This window comes from Oreochromis aureus, linkage group 4 (genome assembly GCF_013358895.1).
Source record: "Oreochromis aureus strain Israel breed Guangdong linkage group 4, ZZ_aureus, whole genome shotgun sequence".
Taxonomy (NCBI): Eukaryota; Metazoa; Chordata; class Actinopteri; order Cichliformes; family Cichlidae; genus Oreochromis; species Oreochromis aureus.
The window spans coordinates 23,517,477-23,545,003 of NC_052945.1; the positions used below are offsets into that span (position 1 = coordinate 23,517,477).

General features: G+C 38.6%; 3 protein-coding genes across 5 annotated transcripts; 2 read left to right on the forward strand and 1 right to left on the reverse strand.

Annotated features, from left to right (window-relative positions):
• The first annotated feature begins 3,098 nt into the window (after positions 1–3,098).
• rasd4 (rasd family member 4) lies at positions 3,099–4,674 on the forward strand. Its single transcript, XM_031732693.2, has one exon. It carries the CDS (start codon positions 3,224–3,226, stop codon positions 3,848–3,850), a length of 627 nt encoding a protein of 208 aa, XP_031588553.1. The 5' UTR covers positions 3,099–3,223; the 3' UTR covers positions 3,851–4,674.
• A 3,664-nt stretch (positions 4,675–8,338) lies between these two features.
• Positions 8,339–20,954, reverse strand: prpsap1 (phosphoribosyl pyrophosphate synthetase-associated protein 1). 3 transcript variants are annotated; one of them, XM_039611065.1, is made up of 11 exons: positions 20,675–20,954; positions 18,634–18,686; positions 17,147–17,213; positions 16,888–17,060; positions 16,682–16,797; positions 16,514–16,569; positions 16,088–16,233; positions 15,019–15,060; positions 12,405–12,475; positions 11,407–11,553; positions 8,339–10,082 (listed from the first exon to the last, which is right to left on the reverse strand). In XM_039611065.1, the coding sequence occupies exons 4-11, from the start codon at positions 17,039–17,041 to the stop codon at positions 9,924–9,926; spliced, it is 891 nt and encodes a 296-aa protein (XP_039466999.1). In that variant the 5' UTR covers positions 17,042–17,060; positions 17,147–17,213; positions 18,634–18,686; positions 20,675–20,954; the 3' UTR covers positions 8,339–9,923. The 3 variants fall into 3 exon arrangements, with proteins under 3 accessions (XP_039466999.1, XP_031588457.1, XP_031588458.1); XM_031732597.2 differs by lacking the exon at positions 20,675–20,954 and adding an exon at positions 18,947–19,359; XM_031732598.2 differs by lacking the exons at positions 15,019–15,060; positions 20,675–20,954 and adding an exon at positions 18,947–19,358.
• Positions 20,955–21,838: 884 nt separating this feature from the next.
• On the forward strand, positions 21,839–27,494 carry LOC116314548 (cytoglobin-1-like). The gene is made up of 4 exons (XM_031732600.2): positions 21,839–22,046; positions 22,141–22,283; positions 25,194–25,425; positions 26,429–27,494. Exons 2-4 carry the CDS (start codon positions 22,141–22,143, stop codon positions 26,591–26,593), a joined length of 540 nt encoding a protein of 179 aa, XP_031588460.1. The 5' UTR covers positions 21,839–22,046; the 3' UTR covers positions 26,594–27,494.
• Positions 27,495–27,527: the final 33 nt, after the last annotated feature.

The window sequence follows — 27,527 nt, forward strand, 5'->3', positions numbered from 1 at the left end:
CTCCTCTGTTTGTGAATTCACTGAACAATGAATAAAGTTGCTATTTTTTTCAGCTCTATATCATTGCTCCCATCTATATTTATATTAGCTCTTACTACAAGCAGTTTTTTGGTACAGCTTCTGACATGAAGTGCAAATTTTGCAATTGTAAGTACAGACTATTGGAATTTTTACCTGCGTATACAGCAGTGGCACTGGACCAGTGTAGTGTGACCAGGAAACATTTTGTGAAACATGACATGAGTGTTTGACTGATGGGCTGGGCTACCACTCATATTAACACGCCCTGCTGAGCTAACAGAAATAAACAGATAGGCATTAGATATAGTATGTATCTTATACAACTATTACCTATGCAACTGAATTAATGCTCCTAATACCTTTTCTCAAAAACCTTTTTTGAGGGGTAATTAGGGGAACATCGGGTAACATCTCTCTAAGCTGTATCCTTCATTTTGCTTTGGACAGTGAAGGCAGACATGCTGGGCAAACCACAGTTACACGACAAAAATAAGCATTTTTTCTTCTTCTTCTGTTATAGCTGAATAATATCAGAGTAACCTGCGTACAAAAATCAGAGTTGCTTAACAGAACACCGGATCCTGTGACCATATGAAAGACTGTGTTCAGAGAACAAATTGTTCCTTCCACTGTGACAGTCAGTCAACAGAAACCAACGCCTCCAGGCGACCAGCAGCTCAATGCTACATCACTGCTGGTGCTGCTGCTATTCATACATCTGTATCTAACATCCGAGAAGCCTGGAGTGGATGTTTAAAAAAGGTATCAAGTTTAACAAACAAAGCAAACAAAAGTAAATCATATCTAAAAATTGATCATGCAGAAGAAAAAGGAACCGAAATAGATGGGCAGTGACACCAGAGAAGTTACTGTTCACGGTCAAGACTATAAATAAAAACTAGACCAACCTCCCCATCCTCAAATTTAGCATTTTTTTTGTTTTTTGAAGCTAGAAAGGATCAAAGCTGCCAAAGCAAAGTTGTGCATCCACAGAAGGGAAAAGCCCAAAGACCAAAGCTATTTTTGCACCAATACTTGCCAATGAAGTGAAAACCTGAGCAGAGACATTGCATTCCATCTTTAGAGAAATATGATCAATATGGACATCTAGTCTAAACTTAGCATCCCTAATGAGTACGAGTAAGATCATGAACTGTACTTTAAAAGTATTAAAGTTTATATTTATTGTAAAAGAAAAAACGGTGACAGTGTGCTCTTTAAATTAGCCAGTATATTACTGGTTATTAACATTCCCCAGTGAACAACTGGAATCAGCGATGAATGGCATGGCTACACAGAGTGCTTCTAGCCCATGTAACTGATACTGTGGTGTCTTAGCAACAAGTGAAAGCCTGTTCAAGAACTAATAATGACAAATGCAATGTTATTACTGCGTGTGTGTTTTAATGCAATGATAAACTGAAATGTATTAGCTTTTTTTAAGCAGAGTGCAGTGTTCATTACAATCATGATGTAAAATTAGTAAACTCATTCAAAAATGACTATTTATTTTGGATATTTAGAGTGAATTACACATTGCGCACATTCTTTTTCACTCATTCTGTTGTTCATTTGCTGCTGTGCTTGTGATCATTGTCCTGTTTATGGCCTAATTCAAGCCAAGCTTTAGCTGTCAGTCATGTGTCTTCACAAGAATCCTTACAATTGAGGTTATGGTCAAGGCCCATTTCATGTTTCACAGTTGGTATGAAGTGTTTGCACCGATATGCTGCACTTGGTTTTCTCCAAATATGCCGCTTTGCATGTACAAACATTTCTTCTTTAATCTCATGTTTCCCAAAGAGATTTCTCCAGAAGTCTTGTGGTTTGTTCAGATACAACTTTACAAGCCTTAGAACTTCAAACAAGCCAAAGTTGTTCAAGCTTTTTGTAACTGTCCTGTCATGAGCTTTAACATTTAACATGCTAACTGAAGCCTGGAGAGTCTGAGATGTAGCTTTTGGATTTTTTTTACAACTTCACTGAACATTGCACAGTCTGATCTTGTTTGCTGGGACATTCACTCTTGTGAAGATTGTGTTAACAGACAACTGAATGCACTAGGCTGGCACACTGTGAAAATTGTGCTTTTATAGAGGTGCTCACACTTGCTGATTATCAGTTAATGAAATGCATTTAATTATCACCACCTGGCTGCTACTTACTCTCTTAATTCTTTATTCTACTTCTTATGGAAGCAGTAAGGTTGTACAGTTTTTCACAGAATGCCACAGAATCCTGTGACTACTTTCTTTTTCTTATAACAGTAAACTTAAATTACAATATTTCAGTGAGGACAAATAAAGTCAAACGGTGTTTATTTACAGTGATTTATATTTTACATTATTGCTCTGTTCTGGGATCTATGAGAAAGATAAAGACCATCAGTAGCGAACAAAGCAGAGATCAGGTACAATAGATATGAATAAGTCAGTTACAATATTAGAAGGACAAAACTGGGTTGCAAAAGGGCTTGCATGTGCACAGCAACTTTTAGCAGGCTAAAACAATTCAAACATTATGCTCTATATGAGACTTGCCTATTAGACGCATAGAAAGCTGATCTGTCAGAACTGTGGCTGATATTGACTTTGTCATTTGCCTAAATTACCTCTAGATAAAAACCTTAATTATTGTTTCTGATTCTGGTGCTACAACAACTGAGTATTAAGTCTTTGATGTTCAAAGATAAATTCCACAGGATTGTGAACAATTTAGTAAATGTAGTATAAACTCTTTTAAAACAAACTCTTAGCAATAGATGAAAATGATTGACCTCATTGCTGCAAAGGTAAGTATTATTTTTCAGATAAAAAGATGTGTTTAGATATTTGATGTTGAGCCAGCAGTCAGGAACGCTTTCTGCACTGCACACAAAAACTCTCAGAGAAAGCATCACTATCACCTTCTTTTCTTTTACTGGACTTGATTTACATGTATCTCTGATTGGCTGGTGTAGGTTCAAGATGGAGACGCTGCTCCCTGCTGATTGGCTGGGAGCAGAAGGGGGCAGGCAATGTGTGTAAATAAATGAGCAGTGTAGCCTCACAGGCAGACTCACATGCCAACCACTTTCCTCTTCATCATTGCCATCAAAACACCTTCCAGGCTAAGGATCCAGAGCCAAAGAGGAGAAGAATAAAGGGGTAAAAAAAAAAAAAAAAAGGCAAATTCTTCCTGTTACAAGAAGAAGCACATCAAGATGTCTTTTGAAGTGAAAGAGAAGACAGAGGTGCGTCTGGTGTTTTTGGGAGCAGGTGGAGTGGGGAAGACAGCCCTCATCCAACGTTTCCTCAAAGACACCTTTGAGCCAAAGCATCGGCGTACAGTGGAGGAGCTCCACAGGAAAGAATATGAGGTGGGGGGTGTCAAAGTCACTATCAACATCATGGACACCAGTGGCAGCTACTCCTTCCCCGCCATGCGCAGGCTCTCCATCCAGAACAGTGATGCCTTCGCTCTGGTCTACGCTGTGGATGACCCTGACTCTCTGGAGGCAGTCAAGAGTCTGCGGGATGAGATCCTAGAGATCAAAGAGGACAAGTACACACCGATTGTGGTGATAGGGAACAAGATTGACCGTAACAATGAGCGACAGGTGTCCAGCCAGGACGTGGAGTCCACTGTGGAGTTGGACTGGAACCACAGCTTCTTGGAGTCTTCAGCCAAAGACAACATCAATGTCCTGGAAGCTTTCAGGGAGCTGCTCCAGCAGGCCAACCTTCCTAGTTGGCTCAGTCCAGCACTGTGCCGGAGGCGGGAAACCTTCCCCAAAGACAGCAACAAACGACCACCTATGAACAAAACCAACAGCTGCCTCCTCTCATAGTGATGTTGAGATGCACAAAGGACAAAGAGAGACTGAGGGGCAGAAAACTGTTGTAAATAGATTTAAAGTTCCTCGTTGGTAAGGGTCAGATTTGGACAGAAGCAAAACAAGAAAAGCTGTTATACATCTTAAGCTTCATGTAAGACACTGAGTCACTAAAATATTTGTCCATCAGTCTTGTAAGCATTGCAGTTAGCCCCACAGAGGCACTGAGACCACAGAGATGCTGCAGCGAGGACCGACATGTGATGATGTAAACAAATATGACCTTAAAGACAGTGTGGAATGTGGCTGAGCTCTAAAATACTTACTGTGAATGTTAAAAATGTAAGATATGGTGACAGTGCAGAGGTCATTTTACACACAAATATATGGTAATATTTGATTTGGGGCCTTTATGTTACTGCTGTTAAAAAAAAAAAGTGCAATAACTGTGAAACCATATAAATGCAAAAGTGTTTTTGTGTCTGCATATGTCGGTTTTATGAATCAAGTGAACAACTAATTTAAACTTTTTTCTTGTGAATGCTTGTGCAACCTGTTCTACAACTCTTAGAAGATGGTTTGCAAAACCGCTAACATTTAAATACACAGAGCACATTCACTGCTGGTTTTCTCTACTTTGATGCTTATTTATGTGAGTTTGCCTTAAAGAATAGCTGACAGAAGTCCATTGCAAATCTGAGCATAAAGTTTTGTTTTGTTTTTCTTTTCTTATTAATGCGGTATTTTCTATTTATTGTGACACCACAAAGAGCCACAAAGGCATGTTCGATGTATTTATGCAGTGCGTATTCCAAGTTAAATAAAAGATTTGAATTTAATCCTGTCTATCCCGACTATTTTATCTTGTTTACTGCTGTGACTTTGTTATTTGACAGAGCAGCAGAGCAGACAAACAGGAACGGTATGAAAGTTACTGTGTAACTAGGGGAAGTTATCACATTCATAAGTGAAAAGTTATGAATCTAAAAAAAAACAGAATTTAAAGTCTAACACCTGAAAACAGGCGACCATTAAATAAATAAAACAACTTTGTTTTGTATGTCCTTAAAAAGATTCACACTGCACAGACCTCCTATACTGTTTCTCTTATAATAACAATTCAACATCAATCCATCATTTTTCTTCTGCTGTCCTGATTCAGGGTCGTTCTGGGTCTCTTTATTCCAAACAAACTGGTGGGGTGAGATTGAAATCTGATCTAATGTGTAGCTAATTTTGCAGAGACAGCCACTCCCACTCACATTCACACCTACAGACACTTTGACCTAACATGCAAATTTTTGTACTGTAGGACGAAGCCCCGGTGCCCAGACACTACTTCCTGTTGCACACTTCAATGCATTTGAGGCGAAACTTAACGGCATATTAATTCTACTCCAAATTGTATAATGCAGACAAACTATACCTCCCTTCTGGAGAATGGGGCTGGTCTAACCTGATCTGTACGGGATTTTTTGTTTGTTTGTTTTTTTAAGACGGAAATGTGAAAAAACTGCTGAATCACCCAACTGACATGTCTTACAGTTTGTTCCTAAGACCCTAGAAAGGTTATGTTGGTACTGAGTGGATTAAATCAACTAATAGGATCGCTAGGTTTGTCTTTAACACAATCTCAACAGCACAAGCTCTGTTTTGTGCTGCATTGCCCTCTGGTGGTGCACTTGGTGATGTGTGCATTGTTTGATGACTTCACTTTATTAGGTACACATTGTGAGTACTGGTTTGTAGCCCCTTTTGCCTTGAGAACAGCCTTAATTCTTCATGGCGCAAATTCAACAAAGTGCTGGAAACATTCCTCTGAGACATGACAGCATCACATAGATGCTGCAGGTTTTCCATAGGTGATCTATTGGATTGAGCGCTGGTGACTGTGGAGGTCATTTGAATACAGGGAACTCATCGTCATGTGCAAGAAGCCAGTTTGAGATGACGATAGTTTTATAACAAGGTCTGTTTTCCTGTTGGAAGCATCTGTCAGAAGATGGGCACACAGTGGTCACAGGTAGACCGCGGTGTTTCAACGATGCCAAAATATGGCAAGAAACCTTTGCACCACCATCAACCGTGCCAAATCTAGTCTTATTTCATAACTGACAGGAGGGCACCGGTGTGGTCTTCTGCTCCTGTAGTCCATCTGCTTCAAGGTTTGACATGTTGCACGCTCAGAGATGCCCTTATGCACACCTTTGTTGTAATTAGTAGTTCTTTTAGTTACTGTTCCCTTCCTATCAGCTCGAGGCAGTCTGGCCATTTTCCTCTGACCTCTGGCATTAAGGTATTTTGCACCCAGAGAACTGCCGCTTGCTGGATATTTGATGTTTCTTGGACCATTCTTTGTAAAATCAAGAGATGCTGCACAGGAAAATCTCAGACCAGCCCATTGAACATAAAAACCAATTCTTAACCCTGTTCAAACTTCAGCAGGTCATCTTGAGTTAATGCCATGTCACTGTCTGATTACATGTTTGTGTTAATGAGCAGTTGATCAGGGAGACCACTGAGTATGTGTCCAATAACCTCTAAAGTGCAAGATAAAATCTAGTTACTAGTTTTATTATCTGAGGTAAAATTAGTTAATGAGATTAAATCTGGATGCGTAAGCCTAAAATCTGATCTACTGCTTTAAGAAATTCACATGATGATTTGAGTAAAGAGCTTACTCCAGATGGTTCTCTATCTAATTCTCCACTCTTAACAATGGCAGCAATGACAGGATAAAGTTGCCTGATAAAGCATGATAAAGTATCATGGTATTTAATGTTCACTTTTCATGTTCTCTAAAAGCACTTCATACACATTGTTAGCATTTCCTGACTGTTAAAAGGCAACACAGGCTTAGAGAAAGAGACAAAAAGGTGCACTTCCTTTTTCCAAAAATGCTCAGATAAGGTACATTGTTTCCTCAGAATGAGACAAGGAAGTGATCTGTAATTATCACATCTTTAGTTCCTCTTAGTGCCTTGTTTAAACTCACAGCTGCCTTCAGCTGCTCCACTGAGATTCACAAACCCGTCTTTCTCAGCACATGGACGAAGACCCGGGAGGGGGGACCCCTGCCTTTTAAAACTCAGGTGCGATTCAAACCTCTTTACTTAGGTTGCTGGTAAAGCACAGGGCTCAGCTGTAGATAAGGTTAAGGAAATGCAAACTACTCAGATAAGATTACTGCTACTATAGCAACAAGTAGAAAAGTCTGATTTGTGAGTATGACCTCTGAAATTCCTCCACTTCCTGGCAAAGTGTTTGTCTCTGCTCCTAGACTTGGTCCAAGCTCCTCAGTGCTGTTTACATACCTGAGAAGCTTTGAACAAGTATAGGATCTCTGACTGCCACATCAGGTGTTTGGAAGTGGTAAGACCTAATGGCAACTGCACACTGGATCTTTATGCTAACATTTGAATCACATGTTAAAAGTAAATGAAAGCCTTCTCATAAAGCCGTATTCAATTTTACATTTGTCTCTGCAAGATCTTTTTTAGCAGGATTCATTAAATATCCAAACAGAATGCATATGAAAACCCAGAAAAGCCAAGAGAAATCTGGCTCTTTGTAGCCAAAAAATGTGCTTGATTACATGCTTTGACTACAAATGGAACAAAATGTTAGCTTTTCCTTGCTGAAATAGATCATTTGGACCGCAAATGTATCTGCAATCTTTAAATCTAAATAGATTCTGACAGATCAGCTTCTTTTAAATTCAAAATTAAGGCCCACAAACCAAACCTGGTACTTCTTAAACTTTAATCCAGTCCCCATATCCTGTTTTTCAATAAATTCTGTTAAGCACACAACTCACAACCTATAAAACTAAACAGACATTTGCACCTCCACAGCATCCGTAAACTAGCTGCTATGGTACAAAAAGGAAATTCTGTGACTACTTTGGTTTTCAGAGAATCCAGTTTGTGCCAGTTTGACTTCTGAATCCACGTCCTCCTTTGGACCACAAAGGCTTCAGAGAGGTTCTGAAGTGAAAGTGATGGAGCTGTAAAGGGTAATGGCTAGGCCATATAGTACAGTCTACATAAGGCTCATAGTCAGGCAGTATGTCAAGAACACAGCTGAAGATTGATTTTTTTTTTTTTATTACAACTTATGTTTAATTGTGTTAGCTGATGTCAAATTCAGGCTTGTGACATTATGGGCTATATAGTAGCCTTCAAGCAGAAATGTAATATGGATGCAGTTAAGTTAGCTTGAGTGTTATAACATGTGTTATAAAGCGAATAAGCTTTTTTTTTTTTTTGATTGATGCAGCACAAATTAGATGCGATTTTCATTACACGGTGCAGCCTTTAGAGAAACAGAACAGACTCAGCTAATCTAGAATGTATAGATAGATAGTAGTTTAAGGTGCACATGTTATGGAAAGGGAGTTATTCAAACAACATTTTTTGTCACATAAGTGGCAGATGCTGTGGATTTAATTAGATTTTTTTTAATCATATGGTAAATAATAAAGAACAATAATAAAATTCCTCATTTGGTAGAGATGAGGCAGAACCAGAGGCAATGCTTTTTTTTTTATTTTCACAAACAGTGACAAACAGTACAGTCTGACAGAAGGGTGGGGTTGGGATGGGGAAGGGTTAAGGGTTAAGGGAAACAGTAAATACAGAGGAATTCTGAAACACGCTGTGGACAGAAATTTGAGCTGACATGGCAATGGCATTTTTACCCAACTCTGTGCACAAGAGTGCCCAACCGTATCAAATAACATCCAGCATCTATAGCAAACCTAAATTATGAGATAAAACGAGCACAGGTGTACAGTACTGCTGTATGGAAGACATTCTCGAAGTATTAGGGTGTGCGCACACAACAGTAAAACACCTTCATAAGCACAAGAGCAAATAATTGTGCATTGGCTTCTAAAGTATATTTCCCTGAGCAAAAGGCTCAAACAGCATAGAAAATAAAGTCATTTTCACTCAAGCTTCACTCTGAAGTTCTCTCAGAGGGCAAAAAAAAAGAAGTGTGTAGAGCTGAACAACAACAGCTCTTAAAGGCCACAGGCCATACTCACTTGGAGACTAACATCTGTGCTGCTGTGTTGCAAATCATCTTAAAAATTAGAAGGCAAAACAAATGCAAACAGGGGACACCTTACAAAGATGTCAGTATGTTGCAAAACTGTCTATCCAAGTCAAGGCTTCAATATAGGCTATCTAAAGAAGGTAGCACAAATTATCTGTACTTTTAATAACAGATAGAGAACAATATTCACCTTCATCAAAGGCATTCAACCAAACCATAGCAGGTCCCTGCATCAGTTGGCAATAGTGTGGTGCACACCTCCCTTTAGCTATGTCTATGTAGTGCATTGTCACAATCAGGTAATAGTTAACGGCATTTCAGTCAATTAATAAAGTGAGAATATGATAAAGGCTCATTTCGCCCACAGCAGCTTGCAGCGGTGGTATGAAGCCATTTGCTCTTAAATTCCTGCTGAGAGTGCAATACAATGAAAGCGAGTGACATTTTAACCTGTGGCGACGACACTAAAAAACATTTTCATTTTCCCAAATATTTCTACAGAAAATGCAAAAAAAAAAAGCTGCAAAAAAATTATTATTTGAGAACTACAGTTTGTATACTTGTTCTTACTCATTAGATGAAACATGCCTCGTTCAGTGCAAAGAAATCAGTGCCTGAGCAGCCCTAATCACAAGACCTGGCAAGGTGTTGGTTAGTAAAGCAACAAATTCTTGCCAACTCTTCTCCTTTGCAGATTAAGCTCAGTCACTAGATAGGAGGTACTGTTAGAGTATGACAAAATAATACCAATACAAAGCATCTTTTGTTCAACTGAAATGAATGAGAGCAGCAAGACGTGCCTTAAAAAACTGCAACAGGTCTTGTTTGTTATAATATCCACGACACGCCCGAAAACGTATCAGTTTTTAATAAGTGAAATATATTTTAATAACTTCTGGCAAGAAGATAAATAACTTTGGGCAATTTATAGAATCTCTTCAAATGAATTACATTTTTTTTTTTTTTTTTTACATGTACAACACAGGAAATTATGACTTGCTCTCTATCACTGACAACCTCTGATGACACTCTAGTCATCCACAGTGATGTTGCGGAACAAGTAAGCCATGGACTCGCCATTGTGGATCCTGCGGATAGCCTCAGCTAATATCATGCTGACATCCACAGTTTTGATCTTTGGACACTGCAGCTTCTGTACTTCATGGGGAACTGTGTTGGTCACCACAACCTGAGGAGCCACAGTAAAAACAGACATTTATATTATGAATTTTCTTTTTTGTAATATTAGTTTGACATATAATTAACAGGGCTGCTTTAAAATGACTTGAAACGCAAGTATCCAAACATGGGCATGCACTTGAAAAAGTTTTACTTTAAAAAAAGGACAGGTCGGTAAAGACATTAATTGGACCCAAAACATAATTAAACACTCAAGCAATACTGTCATTGACTCAGATCTGCTACTCAGATCTCAGTTTTGTTAAAGAAAGATGTCCCAAGTTCAAAAAGAGGGCAAAAGAATACCTGACCAATGAACAGAAGTCCTAAATAAAGATCACAGGTATAATGTTACCTAGTTGCCATCCCTGACTTTTCTTTCTTTCTTCTTCATGCAATCAATCAGACAAGTGCAAGAGGTACAGGATCAATATTCTGATTCTGTTGTTTGAATAACTTATTTCTATAATTCTTAATAAATGAGCACAGCAGCAGTTTAGGAAACATCCCCACACTAAGTTTGCCACCTTCACACTCTGCAAACCTTTAAGATAACATTTGTTTGTTTTTTCCCCAATAGTATTAAGTTCAAAGTAAAGCAAAAACTTGAATCTTGACTCCTCTGTAGGATAATTTAGTGGCTCTGTCATGCTGAGAGGGGCATGGCTTGGACCCACTTGTGTCTTTTTCTACCCTGATAAGAATGATTGTTTTTTCATCCATTTGATACGAGGAGTAAGTATGAAAATGATGTGATCTGTAGTAGAGTAGCTAGAGCAAGTCATTAGAGGCTTGGTGACTCCAGTCTGCACACCAAAGCATTAATGGGAAAGATACTGAAGCCTGAGATGCATTCACTGGAGTGCAACTGTGTATGAATATTAAATATAAAGTATGAATGAGTGCATGAGGCATGTATGTATTAAGGGCTTAGGGTAGAAAAGCACCAACTACCAGTTCTTTCACCAGTATGTGGATCAAGATTAAAGAGATTAATAGATCAATTAATAATTAATAGATCTCAGATCTCACTTGTTTGTTTTTAGTAAGTCATAAATGTAGAATAAACTGCACCTATTGTTTTCTAGATAGTTCAGAGGAAGTGAAAATGAAAACTTCTATTCAGCAGATCATGAAACTCCTTACCCAGTACAGGGAAAAAATGCCCACTACGAGGAAGTATCTCGTTTTACACTCTGTTTACAATGAACAAATGATAGCCCGTGAAAAAAAAGACTTTGTCACACAATCTAAGGGAGAAGTGGTAAAGAGGACAGTTTCGTTCAAATACATGAATAACCAGTTCTCACATGGGTGGGGTGATCAGTCCTCACCTCATCAATGGCTGATTCCTCTATGAGGCGTGGAGCGTCAGCAGAAAGTAAACCATGTGTGGCCATAATATAAATTTTATAGGCCCCTCTCTCTTTCAGGATCTCGGCAGCAGCAACAAAGTCTCCTACATCATCTATGATGTCATCCTGTCAGAAAAAAGAAAATACAATCTGTAGTTAAAACTACATCCCCCTTTTTCTTTGTGTTTTTTTCCTGTGATTATTGGTGATATACTTGCGGCACTGCTCACAAGCGGTCTAATGATACACAAAATATACAAAAACACTGAAAAGATTAGGAAGTGTCAAAACTCTCACATTGCTCATTGTTCAGAAAGATAACTGGATCATATTTACAATTAGAATTAACTTCCTGCTTTTTGACTGTACACAAAGAACAAATATTGTTCAAACAGAAAAAAAACAAAAAAAAGAAGTTAAATCTTTGTTCCCGTTTTAAAAACAAAAAATGGATAGCGTCTGTACCTTAAGCGCTGGGTACCAAATGATTCAGAAGAAAGAAAGATCCATTACACCCCAACTAATCACACTCAAAGACTGATTTTGATCATTATTATCATCTTCATCATTATAATAGTGTGAGATTTCTTTTTTTTAAATGTCAGTTTTCCCATTTTTTGGCTTGGATTAGATCTTTTCACATCCTTTAAAAAAAGAATTTGATAACTTACAACAAATACGGAAAAATAAAAACAAAAATATGTAGCAGAAGATGAAGAGCATACGTAACCAAGTAAAGTAAGGACAGTGCAAAATCAGAATTGCAAAAGCACATGGTGCAGTATGCACTGGATAAATAGACACACTTAAAAGAAGTAAGCATAGCACACTTCAAAATAACTAGCCAATCGTTTTAAAGAAAGCTGTAGTGTTGCATTGTCAGATTTATCAAGGAAGAGGGCTGAATCATCAGCTAAAGTTAGCCACGAAAGCTAATGGAAATGATAACTAAGGAAGGAGCAGCAGAAATGACCTACCACAATGATGGCAATCCTTCCTCCCACATCTCCAACCACAGTAATGGGAGGTTTCTCTTTGGCCATCATTACTGGAAATGAAAAGAGCAGTTTGCCCATGAGAGCACTTCCAGGAAGTTATGCGTACAGTTTCTCACTTAATCAAAAATAAATCTCAGTAGATTGGGTAAAATGGGTTGAGAAAATTGTTTTGCGATTTAAGCTCATTTCACTCCAAATCATTGTTTTTTCCATTGCATGATGTGAATGATTCGTAGAAATGCTGCATTCAATTTGGATTTCAAATGCACTTGATTACACTTTCCCTCCATTCTACCCCTCCTACCCCTAAAAGATTAAACTCAAATGGCAAACATAGTACAAAACATGCCATGCAAAGATCAAATGACCAAAGGGTTTTCTGCCCAGGATACCCAATCAGAAGACAATGTATATAACCGCCTTGACACACATGTTGTCAGGTTGCCAGGCTGTGGCAGGCATGTGGCAGCACTCTGCATATGAATCAAATAAGCACCACACAGTCTTATTTCACATGGGACAACAGTGGCAAGCACTGATGAGGGTTTCTTCATACACACTTGCCAGTGTTCTGGGATCAGTCTTCAGTGGAACATCAGTGCTGCCAGTAACTACTTTTACATGCACGCCATAATTTTCCACATTTTAAAAAACATACAGTGACTTGGATATAACTTATTTCTATTAAGAAAAGCTCTGATTGTCATCAACACTGTCACTGTATCAGTGCTGACGTCCACAATCACACTTCTGGTCTCACATGATATCATATCACATATCGCTATGTGTTTATAAAACATGAAAGTGCTTCATCTTGTGACAGATCTTATCATGTCTCTAATTCTCAACTGATGCATTAAAAATTATCCTCAGATAAGGATTGATGCAGTGTACTTAAAGTGGAGAACCATCAGTAACACTCTCACATGTAACCCAAATCAAAAACAGCTGTTTTCTGATTACAGGTATGCATGTAAACGCAGTCATTCAGAGGGTTTTGAGGAAACAATCAACTGATAAACAATCAGCCAGCCAAGCCGATTGTGCAGGAAAAGTATAAAGCAGCAGAGAAAGGAGGAGGCATGCCTTGCAGAACATTTTGCTGAATACCGTGAGTCCCACAGCATCAGAAAACCTGGGAGTGTCACATTCAGTCTTTTATTGCTATCAACCAAAAACAGCAAGAGCCATGTTGTTAGCGGTACACATACTTAAAATACATTGTCTTGACAGTTTGTTGATGTGCTACGAAATCGTCCTGTAAAATGTCTGCTCAGAGGTTTCTGAAATTAATTTCAGATGTCTAAAACGTATCGATACTTTGAGTTATCTGTAGAAAATGTTAAATCAACAGGTTGGCATGCCCAACCTGTCCAAACGGCCTAACAGAGTTAAAGCTTTGCACCACATTAAATATGCCACCCGTCAGATCAGCCAGCAACCCATATACAGGAAGACTGGACCGGTTCTTCGTGTAAAGGGTCTTACATGGGTATTATATAGTCTTGGAGAGGATTTGAGAGAAAGGAGATGTGGTACATCCTGGCTTTTGCTTTGCCCCTGCTAAACTGCTTCAATAAAATATCCTGCATTCAGAAGTCTAAATTTCAGACATTCCTGTTTTAACTCTTTACGTAATCTTGTGAATAAGCAATAAATCTTTTTATACTTCTTACATGTTACCCTTAGGCCTTAAAATTAACAGATCCCTGGGACCTATGTTCTTTTCCTGGCCACCAAAGTACAACCTAGCAAAATTACCAAGAGCAAGCATCACAAGAGGAGAGCTGCCATTAACCAGTGTGGCTGACAAACGGTACTCAACCTACAAGGCTACTTAGCCAAGCAGGACAGACACTGGGAGGACCACCAGCTCAAGAACCAAGGTCTGCATTATCTGTTGGGAGCATTGCTTGGAATCAAAAACATGGTCCCTTTAAATGAAAAGCTGGTCCAGACCTGCAGGAGTAACTGACCGATCCAACACTATTCAATAATAAAATAGGTTATCTGATCCAGCATATTAAAGGTTGTATGCTATAATTCACTAACCGTCCCATTCACAACATCTTCTGTTCCCGTCGCTGGATGTTAGATTTCAAATGCATGCGTTACTGTTTCATGACATGCAGTTACGACCAAATGTTAATCAGGTTTTTAAGGGCGGGTTTTTTATGGGTGCACAATGTGTTGATTGGCAAGATGAGTCCAGATGTTCAACTACAAAATAAAAACAGAAAGAATGTTTGGTATGGTTCTGGTTTGATTTATGGATTTGGAGTTTAAAAAAAATTAAATAAAGTAAAATAAAAATCAGAACACAACAAAACAAAGAGGGTTTTGACCATCTTGTAGAACTAGCTGTCTGGAGTCATAGAAATGTAGCATAATGCAAACAGCATATGGAAACTAAAATTTACTGGTCTTTTAATTCGTTTGAGCACTAATAATCCACTTTGTTTTTACCGACCTGAATCCAGACTGTATTTTCACAAGATGCAACACAAACCCTTTGTCTACACATGCAAATTGAGGAACCATTTGAAGAGGAATCATTTCATAAGTCAGATGTAAATTAATTTTACGGTCGTACTTGGAAGTTCTATGCCAGGGAACGGAGCTTGTTGTTTGCCTGCTATTGTCAACAAATAAACACCACGTTAAACACAAATGCACAATTTTTGACACGACACAACACATGACGCCAGGACTTGAAAAATCCTCTGCTCGGGCTGACGGGAATTTTAAAAGAGACACAACAAATCAGACTTATTCTGAGAAGGTTTTTTTTAAGGATGAAGCCATTTGTGAGTTGCGGTTCCAAAAGAGGATTTTTTAAGTCGAGGTTAAAAGCACAAAGTTGTTGTTTTGTTTTTTTAACAAAATAATAAACTAAATATTGGACACAAATTTGGAGTCATTTGCCAACGACACACTCATTTGACATTACTTCAGATTCAGATTTAGCACTATAAAAGCTTCACCCCAGTCACACGTATTCTCACCGACAAATAAATAAATAAATAAAAATAACGTGGCAAGAAACAAGCAGAAGACTACGCTTTTATGATTACATAGTAGTTCACACTTTGTAAGTTAGGAACTGCAGCTTGCCGATGATGCAGCATGAGTCAAAGTAGCTCATCTGTAGAAACTAAATCATGCATTAACAAAAAATAAATAAAAAACAGAAATCAGTTACTTGCAGTATGGCTGATGGTATGAGTGAGAAACGGCAGAATCGTCAGCTCAAAACAGGTTAGCATGAGTAAGAGCTGTATTTAGGCTGTTTTCCCACAGAAGACATTTTAACCTGCTACAGTAGCAAAAACACAGGTGAACTCTATCATGACTGCACCCCACTGACGCTGTTGTGCATGTTGGCTAATTGTCATAGCTTCCTGTGACGCTTAATAAACTCATCATTTCACCTGTGCTTTTTCTGCTTCTAAATGTCTGCTGTGAAAAGGTCTGTTAAATTATAAATACAATGAAGTGCTGACATTAAAAATTCAGATCAGTGAAGAGTTAAACTAGGAGAGAATTCTGAAAGAAACGATAAATAGTGCAACTCATCAGTGCTGGTAATATCTATGGAGCACTTAAGCTACAAGAAAAATTATAAAAATAAACATAAATGCTTTTCATATGGGTTTTCTTACAAGGTAACTCCAGGCCTGTGTGTCCTGTGGTGTTGCGTACACATGGTGGGGAGTGTCTTCCATCAGCCATGTCAGACTCTGAACACTGAGCCTCGCCATGGATCACAGCCAGACCGAGACGCAGTCGTTCTGCATAGGACTGAGCCCTATAAAAGAATAATAATAGTTCACTAAGAAGTCAATAACGACATTATTATTAGCAGTAACAACAACAAAAACAATAATAATAGTAACAATAATAATAATTTCAAAAATGCAATGTTGAAAGTTACATGTATGTACAAATATTCATATATATATATACACACATTAGTTATACATATGTATCTAAATATGCATGCACAGAATAGGACAGGAATTATTTTTGCAATATATATCTGATGTAAAGATTATCAGAAATTATCAGTGGTGTATTGCATCAGTTACCTTTTAGCTGCAGCAGGGGACTTTGCCACAATGATGGCATTTCTGTAATCGGGGATCTGGCAATAAAGAGTGAAAACAATCTGATTAGACTTATTGATGGAGTTCTGGATGGAGTGATCCACAGGTTCACTAGAATACACACAGCAGAGATCTGACAGGGATCATTACCTCTTCTTGAATGTACTGAATCAAAAAAGGGGAGGCACGCAAGTTGTCCACGGGAAAGCTGAAGAAACCCTGGATCTCCTTCTGATGCAAGTCCATGGTGATGATGTGTGTTAATCCTTCAGAGTAAAAGACATGAAATAATCAAAGTCAAATAAAGATTGTTTGAACAAATCACAGATTGAGGTTTTCTTTTTTGCTGTCTTTACCTGCTTTGGCTAACATGGAAGCTAACAACTTGCACACTATTGAGCCCCTTTTTCTCATCTTGCACTGCTTGCTGTAGGGGAAGTAAGGAATAACTCCAATGATGTTCTTTGCACAAGAGGTCTTGAGGGCATAAGCCATGACTAGCAGCTCCATGATGGCCGTGTTCACATCCCTGGTTGTAAAACAAAGATGAGATGACTCTGTTTGGTGAAAATCTAATAACCTTTTTAAATGTTTGGCACACACCACTATACTCACCGTGGTATGGTCTGGATAATGAAGATGGTCTGTCCACGAACAGATTCTTTTACATCCACTCTAGTCTCTGAACAGAGAAAAAAAAATCTGTACCAATACTTCTTAATACACATTTGTTGTTTATTTGAGCAACAGAGCACGGGATGTTGTACATTTATGTCTCATGACCTAAAAACTGATGAAATCTTGTAACTCTATTACATGAACAATGTGCTATTTTTGATGGATTCCATTAATTTCTGCAACAGTCGTGTCATATTAATATCCATGCCCTACTCTACAGCGATACTGTGCCAACAACTTTTAATGCGACTATTAGGAAAGCTCTGCTTTCCCAAATGAAACAGACAGTGGTACAGTGACTGATAATCTGAGCTAAAATGTCATAGATCAATTTCTTTGTTTAAGTAAGAAAAAAAAAGGGGAAGAAGATTTTTGTTCATAGTTAATTCATAAAGCTTTAAAGGTGTCAAACATAAAGCACGGGGGCTTTAAAACAAGTGTAACTAGTAAATAATTGATAAACACATCAATAACATAAAAGTTCCTCTTTTTCCACTATCTACTATAGAAATGTGGTTTAATGGGACTAATGCAGAAAAAAAACAGGAAGTTTTCTGTTAATTAGCAAAGGCTTTCTATTTTATAACGACAGGATAGCCTGTCCGTGAATAACCAGAACTCTTTCTGTAATTCTACACATTATATTCTAACAATTTAACTACAAACAGTCGTGCTGACAGATTTCTTTCTTTACAACAGCAGCATTTCTTTATCTTATAGAAAAATGAACCATATTATTGAAACTGCATGTATTGTTCTTTCATTAAGATGTGTCAGGTATTATATAAGTTTAATTAAACTTCTTTACACTGACACTAAGCAGTTTTGCTTGTTCAGATTTAAGGTCAAAGTGGGCTGTAGTGGCCCATGACGTAAAATGAGTTTGGCATCCCTGATCTTGAGGATACTTCTATTTATATAGCACCAAATCACAGCCGCCTTGGGGTGCATTGTGTTGTAAGATAAAGACCCTACAATAATACAAAGGAAAGTCCAACAATCAGATGAGCCCCTAGGAGCAAGCACTTAGCGACAGTGATCGTTGGGAGTGAGGTATTAAAATGAAAGGGAAAAAGTCACGGACAAGCTGTTTATAAAGTCTACTTCTGGTGAGAAATCAGCTTATCAAGCAGAACAAATAGAACAAATTGAAATACCAAGTCTGAACTGAACTTACACCTGTCCCTGACAAATTCCACTTACATTATGCATTTCATAAAAAGGAAAAATTCAAATACCAATATGAAACTGACCATTTCGAAACAACAAACAGTCATAAAAATATCAACTACAGTAACTTTAGCACACAATCTCTAACTACCCGCACCTACTTGTGTATCAGATTACAACCCTACATATCAGATCAAACCTGACCAGAAACATTTGGGAAAAAATTGCATATAAAGCCATAACACCCTGCTCACCTCTGTTAGACTCCTGGAAGACCACAGACTTCCCCAGCTCCACACCCAGACGCCTGCGAAACATGAACACAACATGGCAACCTAATGGTCATCTGCCAGCTGCAGAGCTTCAACACACAACATCAGGCTTTCACCGCACGACTAATTCATTCATCCACACTTTACAGACCACACTCGCTATGCATGGTAAAGTGTCGGCAGTGAAGTTTTTCCACAATTATCACCGACCAACAATCCCAAAGAAGCACTATTAGTGGCATTAAAAATTAACTAGCAGTCAGTCTTAACACTAACGGTTCAAAGCGTTACTTACTCTGTTATTTTCTTGGCTAATTCTGTGCATGCTGCAGAGGAGTTTGCAGAAAATACTCGATAAGCACTTTTAGCGACATTCATTCTGGTGTTTAACTGGACAGGCACTGTCAACAGCTCAACCTTATTCCTTCTAACCGATTAGTTTCTTGTCCTTTTTTTCTCTGACGTAGTCGTTAGCTTGCTCGCTAGCTGGCTCAAACTAGCCTGCTAGGGAAGCTGATGTACCCAGAATGACCGTCAGAGTGCGGCACAAAGTTAGCTAAAACATAGCTGTAAAATAAACATTGCTTATTTTGGTTTGTCAAATTATTATCGCAGTTTTTCGCGGGAATACTACTGACACCTGCCTCTCTCTCAGGTAGCAATGTAGCCTACAATTGTTAACTACGGAATCCCCGTTGGGTCAGTCTTAACCGCGGATCAAAAACTTACGCTCCGTTGTACTGAATGTCACACGCCGGTTTTTCTTTAGATATACTAATAATCTGGTAATAATTTGGTTAACCAAGAGATTACATTAATTAAGCAATAGTTTAGTAACACACTGAAAATATTCTGTTAAAAAAGTAATTTATCCAGAGCCAAAATATAGTTTAGCAAAATGTGGATATAGTCAAGTGACTAGATGAACTCGTCATTTCATATTATTGCATATTGTTTATATAAGATTATATTTTTCAGGGTTTTTTTTAATAAACACTTTACTGTTTTGGTAGGTCAAGTAGGTTAAAGCTTTTGAAAAAATTAATTACGGAGTTCAATTATTTACTCTGAAATGTATTACGGTCAAAGTAGCATAAAATATATGTACTCAAGCAAATTTACAAACTTTCTAATTGAAATAATAATAATTCATATTATTTTATTTTCATATCCTACAGGTTTTTTAATTTTGATTAATCGGGTAACATATGAAATATGTTGTTGTCATAGATTAATCATAGTGCGACCGTCAGTCAGTTAAATATTTTACTGCCCAAACTAATTTCACCGCGAGATAGCGAACTGTGTGAAAGAAAGAAAAAAGAAAATAAAGACAATAAAAGGAGTTATTACCGCAACTGTCCAGTAGATGTCACTGGAGCTGTACTGACTGCAGTTACAGCAGTTATTCTTTTGGATGATAATATCCATCCATATTGTTTTTCTTAAGAGAGTGGGTTAAAGGTTTGTGAAAAAGCGTCTGAGTTTACTGTGGGTGTGAACACCACTAGAGATTCAAGTAATCATAAAGTGTTTACAGAAGTATGTGGATTTGTCTACAGGAACATAAACCTGTAAAAATAGAGTTTTTTGATCCCAAACTTTATCCACAATAATACTTTGACCTGGGGCCACAGGTAACAGCATGCACATGAACAACATACCATCCTTTAATTATGTGGCTTCTTGTACGCCTTACAACCACGACGGGATGCAATATCTTGTATACCACTGGTTTAATGTGATGTTTATAATTACTGTTATAACTTGTAAGACAGCGCTGGCAAGGCAGCCATGGTGGTGCTGATCTTTGGAAAATGTAAAGGAACAAACATAAAGCCCTGACTGGCTTACATGAGGTCGACGAGTAGCCTACACGGTTAGGATCGTGCGCATATTCATGATCTTGACAAACCAGCTTGAAGGTCACATGCCTGCATTATAATGAGCTTCACACATGAACTGATGGTGCATGTGTCACGGCCTGGGCTCTATAGCTCCTCTTCATCCCCTGTGTTCTTACCTTTCTGACCCCCCTGGCTCCAATCAGCATGCACACCTGTGGCTCATCATCTCATCACCAGAAGCATCACTCTGCAGTCTCTTTGACAAACCGTTCTGCTTGAAGCTGTTACCCATCACCTTGTTGTCTACCTGCCCAGCTCAGGCTGCTTCCTCTGATTGCCTTCAGTTCCATTCTGCTGCCTGCCCAGCTCACTGCCTGTCAACTTGTGTCCTGCGTGCTCTGCTTTTGATCACAAAACCCAGATCTCATTGCAATGTTTCTCACCGCACACCTTAGGGGCAATAATACCCCGTCTTCCGTGTTACACTGTCCCCCTGTTCATTTCCCCTGTTTAATTGGTACTGCCTCTGCAGACAAGGTAAGTGAAAGCTGTTTTGAAAGGTTGATTATGATACATCTACCTTAAGTCTACTTTTTTTTTCACCAACTTGAATGGCATACCATCAACTCTGTCAATGTTTAACACAGAGTTGTACATTGTACCTCCCCTTGTAAGACAGCTGATATTACCTAAGTCACAGTGTCTGGTCTTGTGTTTGCTCTCCTCCCACATTTACGTCCCAGATTCCAGGCTACCTAGGTCGTGGTTGCCCAATTCATTATAAAACAGCAATAACAACTTACTCAAGCTTTTTTTTTTCAACACGTGGAAGCGATATATCCTTATACTGATAACACCAACCACAGCAAAGCTACACATGTTTGCTTTTGAAGGAAGAAAACGAAAAGGTTAAAGCACAAAAACACCTGAATTAAAGGGCTACAATAAATTGGAAATCTGCCCTATTTCTTCTTATTATTAATATTATTTTTATGATTTTTATCTATTTATTTATTTTTACATTTACATAAAGGGAGCTTTGTGAGAAAGTCAATATCATTCCAGGTTATTCTCCCGGACAGAGTGACTCTAGAGGGAAAACAAGTTAAGAGTGTGCAGCTTTATCTTATTTTACCATGCTGACATTACACTGTATCCGCGCTCACACGTTGCGTGCATGGCATATCGGGCTCCCTTGCCCAGGATTTGTTTCTGATCTCATCATATTTTCATTAAACACCACCTACAAAGGTGAGGCGGGCAGAGGGAGAGAAGGGGAAGAGAAGGAGGTAGGCAGGGAAGGCAGTGTATAAAGAGAGAGTACAGAGGCTCCTCCTCATTCGCTGCTGCGTGTGTTTCTTGTGTGATTTTTTTTTTTCCTAGCCTGTTCTTCACTCACACTCTCGCTCAGCAGAGATTCAGAGGTCGGGAGCAGAGATTCTCACAGGGAAAGGGGTGGAAAAAAGGAAACTGCTTTTCCCTTCTGCCACCACATAGGAGACACAAACAAGAGGAAAAAACATCAACAACAACAACAACAACAAAAAGGTACAAATTGTGTTTATTTTGCCTGAGGGGGAGGGGTGCTCTCATCAGCCCTGCCTTCTGCATGTGCTCAGCTCACTACACACTGTGTTTCCAGATGGAGAGGACGCAGGGAGACGGAGAGGTGGACCACCTGGAGCGGCCAAGCCCGCTGACTGACAAGGAGAGGGTGATGATCCAGGACTCCTGGGGAAAAGTCTACCAGAACTGTGATGATGTCGGGGTGGCCATACTAGTCAGGTATTTCCTTTTCTATGTATGTCTGAGGAAATATCTAATTCACACCAAAATAATAAAAAGAGTACTGTGAAAAATGTTGTCTATAATTAGCAGGAATGTTATATTTGAACTATTTTGATGTTTATCATCCTTTGTTAGGGCTATGCATCTATTTACTCACATGCTTTTTTTAAAAATATATAACACAAACAGTGTAATATCACCTATTTTGAGACTTTGGTATGAAAGTTCTTTCCATCTTTATTATATAGTTCACAACACGTAAGTTAAGGTTTCCCTTTTACCCCCTTTTACCTTCAGCACACCAGCAGGAGCCAATAAAAAAACAGCTGATGCTTGTTTGTTCCCCAGTGCAGACTTTTAAAAAAACCCTGCTTCCTCAAAATCCAGGATACACTCAACTTCAATGAGCTTGCTGACTTTTACAGGTTTTACAGTCATCTCTTTAGATGTGACGCTCTCTTAATCCTGTTTGTTAAGTTGTTAGGGCAGAGGTCAAACATTTAAACCCCATCTGTGTCCATGAAAGGGGCACACTCCCTCTCAGAAGAGGTCCTGATTCGAATGCCTGTATAGAGGGCTTGGCAACCTATGGCAGCATGACTCCATCACCAGCTGTAAGACGTTTAAAATCCTCCTCTTTTCTCTATTACAGTGTATACATACACAGTAGTATATTTACTACATCCTATTTTGTTGATTTGTGGGTTGATTCCTACACTTACCAAGCTATCATTTTTCACACTGAAAGTTAAGCAAAGAAAATGTTGCAAAAATCATCCACGTGCAGGGATTTAGGAGAAGTGTGACGGCTTTGAATGTAATTCGTGTGTGACGAGATTCGATGCACGACAGAGCATGCCTTTAAAATCCGTTCCGACTGCAGGAGGTGAAAGTTGAGAGGGAGTGTAATACTGTATTTATACAATCACTATTGGTAATGTAGTTTTCACAGATTGTTGAAAAGATGGAATTTAGCTGCTGCGCTTTCCTACAAAAACAGAAAATAGTATAAAAAAGTATTTAAAATATTTCCTTTCACATTGTCTTGCTTATATTCCATCACTAATTTCCTGCGACCTTCAGGAATTTGATTAATAAAGTCCAGTTGATATCCGTGTCCCTGGCAAAATTCTCCTTCAGCCAGCGAGAAAAGATCCTGCCACCGTTTCCAACTTCAAGCCTAACGCTGCTAATCCTTCAAACTCGTCGGCTTTATGGTCGTCAGATAGGATCTAAAGTAGCAAATCTCGGCGCTCTGTCTCTGAAATGAAAAACTTTCTCTCACTTCAGCTCTTCATTTATTCTCGAAATAAGATAAGGAAGGATTAAGAACCAATGACCATATGAAAAACTAATGAGGCTATTTATATGCAACCACAGGTCACATGCAATTACAAAGACAGAAAGATTAAACACCACGGTTCATTATTTTGCTCCGGCACTTGCAGAAGCCCCTTCACCCAGGATTGAAAAATGAATGCGTCACCTCCCAACCTCCTTCCCTCAGACGTTGAAGTTCACGAGTAAAACTTTAATATCGAGCCATATGTTGCAGATCTGACAGTGTAAATCCGCGCTTCCTTTTTCTGTTAGTTGCTCTACAGACAGGGAGGAGATGGGATATCTCGATCCGATAGCCAAAAACCAGATGCTTTGGCCCTCTTCCCAGACTTTGGGAGGGGGTAAGTTTTTAGGTTCCTCATTGTTAATTCAGTCTGATACTTCTGAGGGTCAAAGAAAACATCTTTAAAAGGACTATTTTCTGTCTTTAGAAAGAGCGCAGCAATATTAAATTCTAGACCCGGAGCTGAAACTGAGATGAGAAACTGAGTATTCCAACATAAGAATAACTTCGTATCTGTCTTTGCAAGAATTATAATTTCAGTGTCACTCAGAAAGAAAAGGAAGTATCAGGTGTGATCATAGCAGCCTTAGTAAGCAGTAATACCCATGCCCTCATCTGTAATAAGCATGTTACTCTTTTTTGGAAAGTATGCAGGATTATGTTTTTTTAAGTCCTGACAGGAACCAGAGCAGAACTAGAAACATCAGCCAACAGGTTCCCAAACGAGGAGCAGCAAGGGTGGGTGGAGACAGGTTTCATGTTCCTGATATTAGTTTTGTCATTCCATCCCAAGGAATGAGCAAAACAACAAATATTGGCATTGATAACAGGACAGGAACTGTTTTTGTTTAAAAACAATACAGTTATTCATCACTCTGGGTTTTCAGGTACGAAATAAGGATACGCATATTTATACTACCTTATGAGTTGAATGGCAAAGGGCCTTAAACTGCAAAAGCAATAAGAAGTCTCCATCCATTCATTTATCAAAGCAAAAACAGTTATGAAACAGAAAAGCTTCCAGAATATCAGAGTTAGTGCACGCTTTGGGAGTCTTTATCTGATGCTACAAGATTCACTTTCCTTCTCCAGTGTGACATATTAATTGGTTTGGAAAGCAAAGGAAGCTATAACTTTATTTATGATGATAACTATTTCATATTTAGTCATTTAGTCAGTATTCCTCATTTTTATTTCATAAATGTAACCACAGCTGTTGTTTAGTACAATAAAACTTGTGAAATCACTTTGTAAAGTATCTATTTATTCAGCTCTTTGGCATGATCGCAGCTCTGCAGCTGGACTCTTCCCTTTACGTTGTAAATCCTTTGCAAATGTATGGAAACCATACTGCACAGTATCAGTTTAATGCAGTTATTTTACACTAAAAGTATGCAGCACCCTTATACATGCGCTAGTGTTTACTCGTGTTATCTTGCCAACTTGACAAGGGAACGTGGGTTTATAGGATGAGGCTGCAGGCAGAAGGAAGATGAGAATAGTACAGCAGTTACACGTATGTATATATATCGTATCTTTCATTTAGCACTCCTCCTTTGCAGATTCTTTGTCAACTTCCCCTCCTCCAAGCAGTTTTTCAACCAGTTCAAGCACATTGAGGACGCGGAGGAGCTGGAGAAGAGCGCCCAGCTCAGGAAGCATGCTCGGAGAGTAATGAATGCCATCAATACACTGGTGGAAAACCTTGACAACTCAGATAAGATGGCGTCGGTGCTGAAGCTGGTGGCCAAGGCCCATGCACTCCAACACAAGGTGGAGCCTGTGTACTTCAAGGTAAAGTGTGTGAAAAAAAATAGTGTGTGAACAGCTGTGCAGAACGCACGCTCCAAGACATTAGTAAAAAACAAACAAACAAACAAACAAACAAAAAACTGTCTTTCATTCTGCACCATGTGCTTCTGTAGAGTCACATATTTATAGTCAGTCAGTTTTAATAGGTTAGCATAAAATGATCAATAAATCATTTTGCATTCACAGGAAATGATACAATGTGAGACAAATGTGATACAATGTCAAAGCATACGACGCATGTCATCACCCCCAACCAGTCACAGCAGATGGCTGCCCCTCCCTGAGTCTGGAGATTTCTTCCTGTTAAAAGGGAGTTTTTCCTTCCCACTGTTGCCAAGTTCTTGCTCAAAAGAGATTGGTTGATTGTTGGTGTTGTCTTTGTATCATTGGGTTTTTACCTTACAATATAAACCACTTTATATTATGTTCGTCATTAAACTCATCTTTCCTGCCACCTCTGGTATTCCACAAGCCATAATTTTGTGACTTGGTTTTGCTTCCTGTCCTTTGATTCCTTTTATGTTTTTTCTCTTGCATGTCGTTTTAAGTAGATACATAATGTACAGTCAATTGTTGTGAGCCCGCGAACACAAACCAGCTGCACACCGTTTAATATGATGCACAACGCAGCTGTTTGGACCAGGAAACCAGATTAATTAGCTGAGAGCGCCGGAGACTACTAGCAACCCTTCCCATCTGAGATTCCTTTGATTCAGTATTGAAACATAGAGTTATATGAAAAAACTGACACTAAATAAGAAGATAAGAGACAGCTAGTGTATTTGCAAATTTGAAAAACAGTTCCGTGCATCTGACCAAAGATAACAAGCACAACTCAATCCCTCCCAGTCTGCATATTGTACATGTTATGCTTTCTTTGCTTCAACTGTACAAAAACCCGAGACTGGGGGTCAACATTTTCAGAGAAAAACAAACCTAACTGCTCCATCAATGTCCTGAGCAAATTTGTTTGTGTCTTACTCAGATTCTGAGCGGTGTAATCCTAGAAGTCCTGGGAGAAGAATATCCAGAGGTCGTCACACCTGAGGTGGGCGCAGCATGGACAAACCTCTTGGCCACGGTCTACTGCAGTATCTCTGCCATCTATAAGGAACTGGGCTGGGAAAAGCTCTCAACCTCGACTGGTTGAACATTTTAAACTTGGACTACCCATATGGAAAAGAAGTAGTAAAATTTTCTTAGAAATATACACGCTCTCTAATAGTAAAAGTTAGTTTTATATACATACATATCGTAATACTATGATTTACTCATGATTGTGTCCATTTTCTGTTTTTCTGGTGTCATAGTTTGAAGTTTTTTTTACTGTTGCATGAGAAAAATGTGAAATGGCCACTTTCATATGTAAATTGATGGTATAAAATATAAGCCTTGACAATTACACATATAAAAAAAACATTTACTTGGTTTTTGTTTGGGGTTTTTCTTATTTTCTATTTCTTTTCCACATAGGCAGGCATGCGGGGAAACCTTCTAATTTCTAGGCTTCATAGGACATCAATGAGTTGACTCTGATGTGAGATACAGCTTGATGTAATCTAAGATAATCATGGGACGTCCACTCTTACGTGTGGTTAGTAAAGTGTGTTTCTAGTGTGTATATGAGCGGGAGAGACAGAAAGAAAGAGAGGGAGAGAGGGAAGAATTTAAAAAAATCAGCTCACCTCCTTACATTTGTACTCTTGTAAAAAGCTAAACCATTAAAAGGAGAGAGAGCAAAGAGGAAGAAAATGCAAACATAGAACCACCAGTGGACTAGAGGTCACATTTGACTTGGATGTGCCTTCTGCTGAATGTGTATATCTCGAAACAGAAATGTAAACAGCATTCTTTCTAAACAGTATGATGTCTTTCAGATGTTTAATCTTATCAGTCTGTATCCACTTGTATCCACTTTATTAGCTCTTAAGTATACCGAGACGTTTTTACATTTTTACATTTAAATGTGACGATTGTACATTTTTCATCATGGCTCACGTTTGTATCTGTAATTGATTCAATTTTCAAATAAAAAGAAAAGCCTCTGTTTATCTGCTGCTCCGATGTGACTCTCCTGAAGTTCC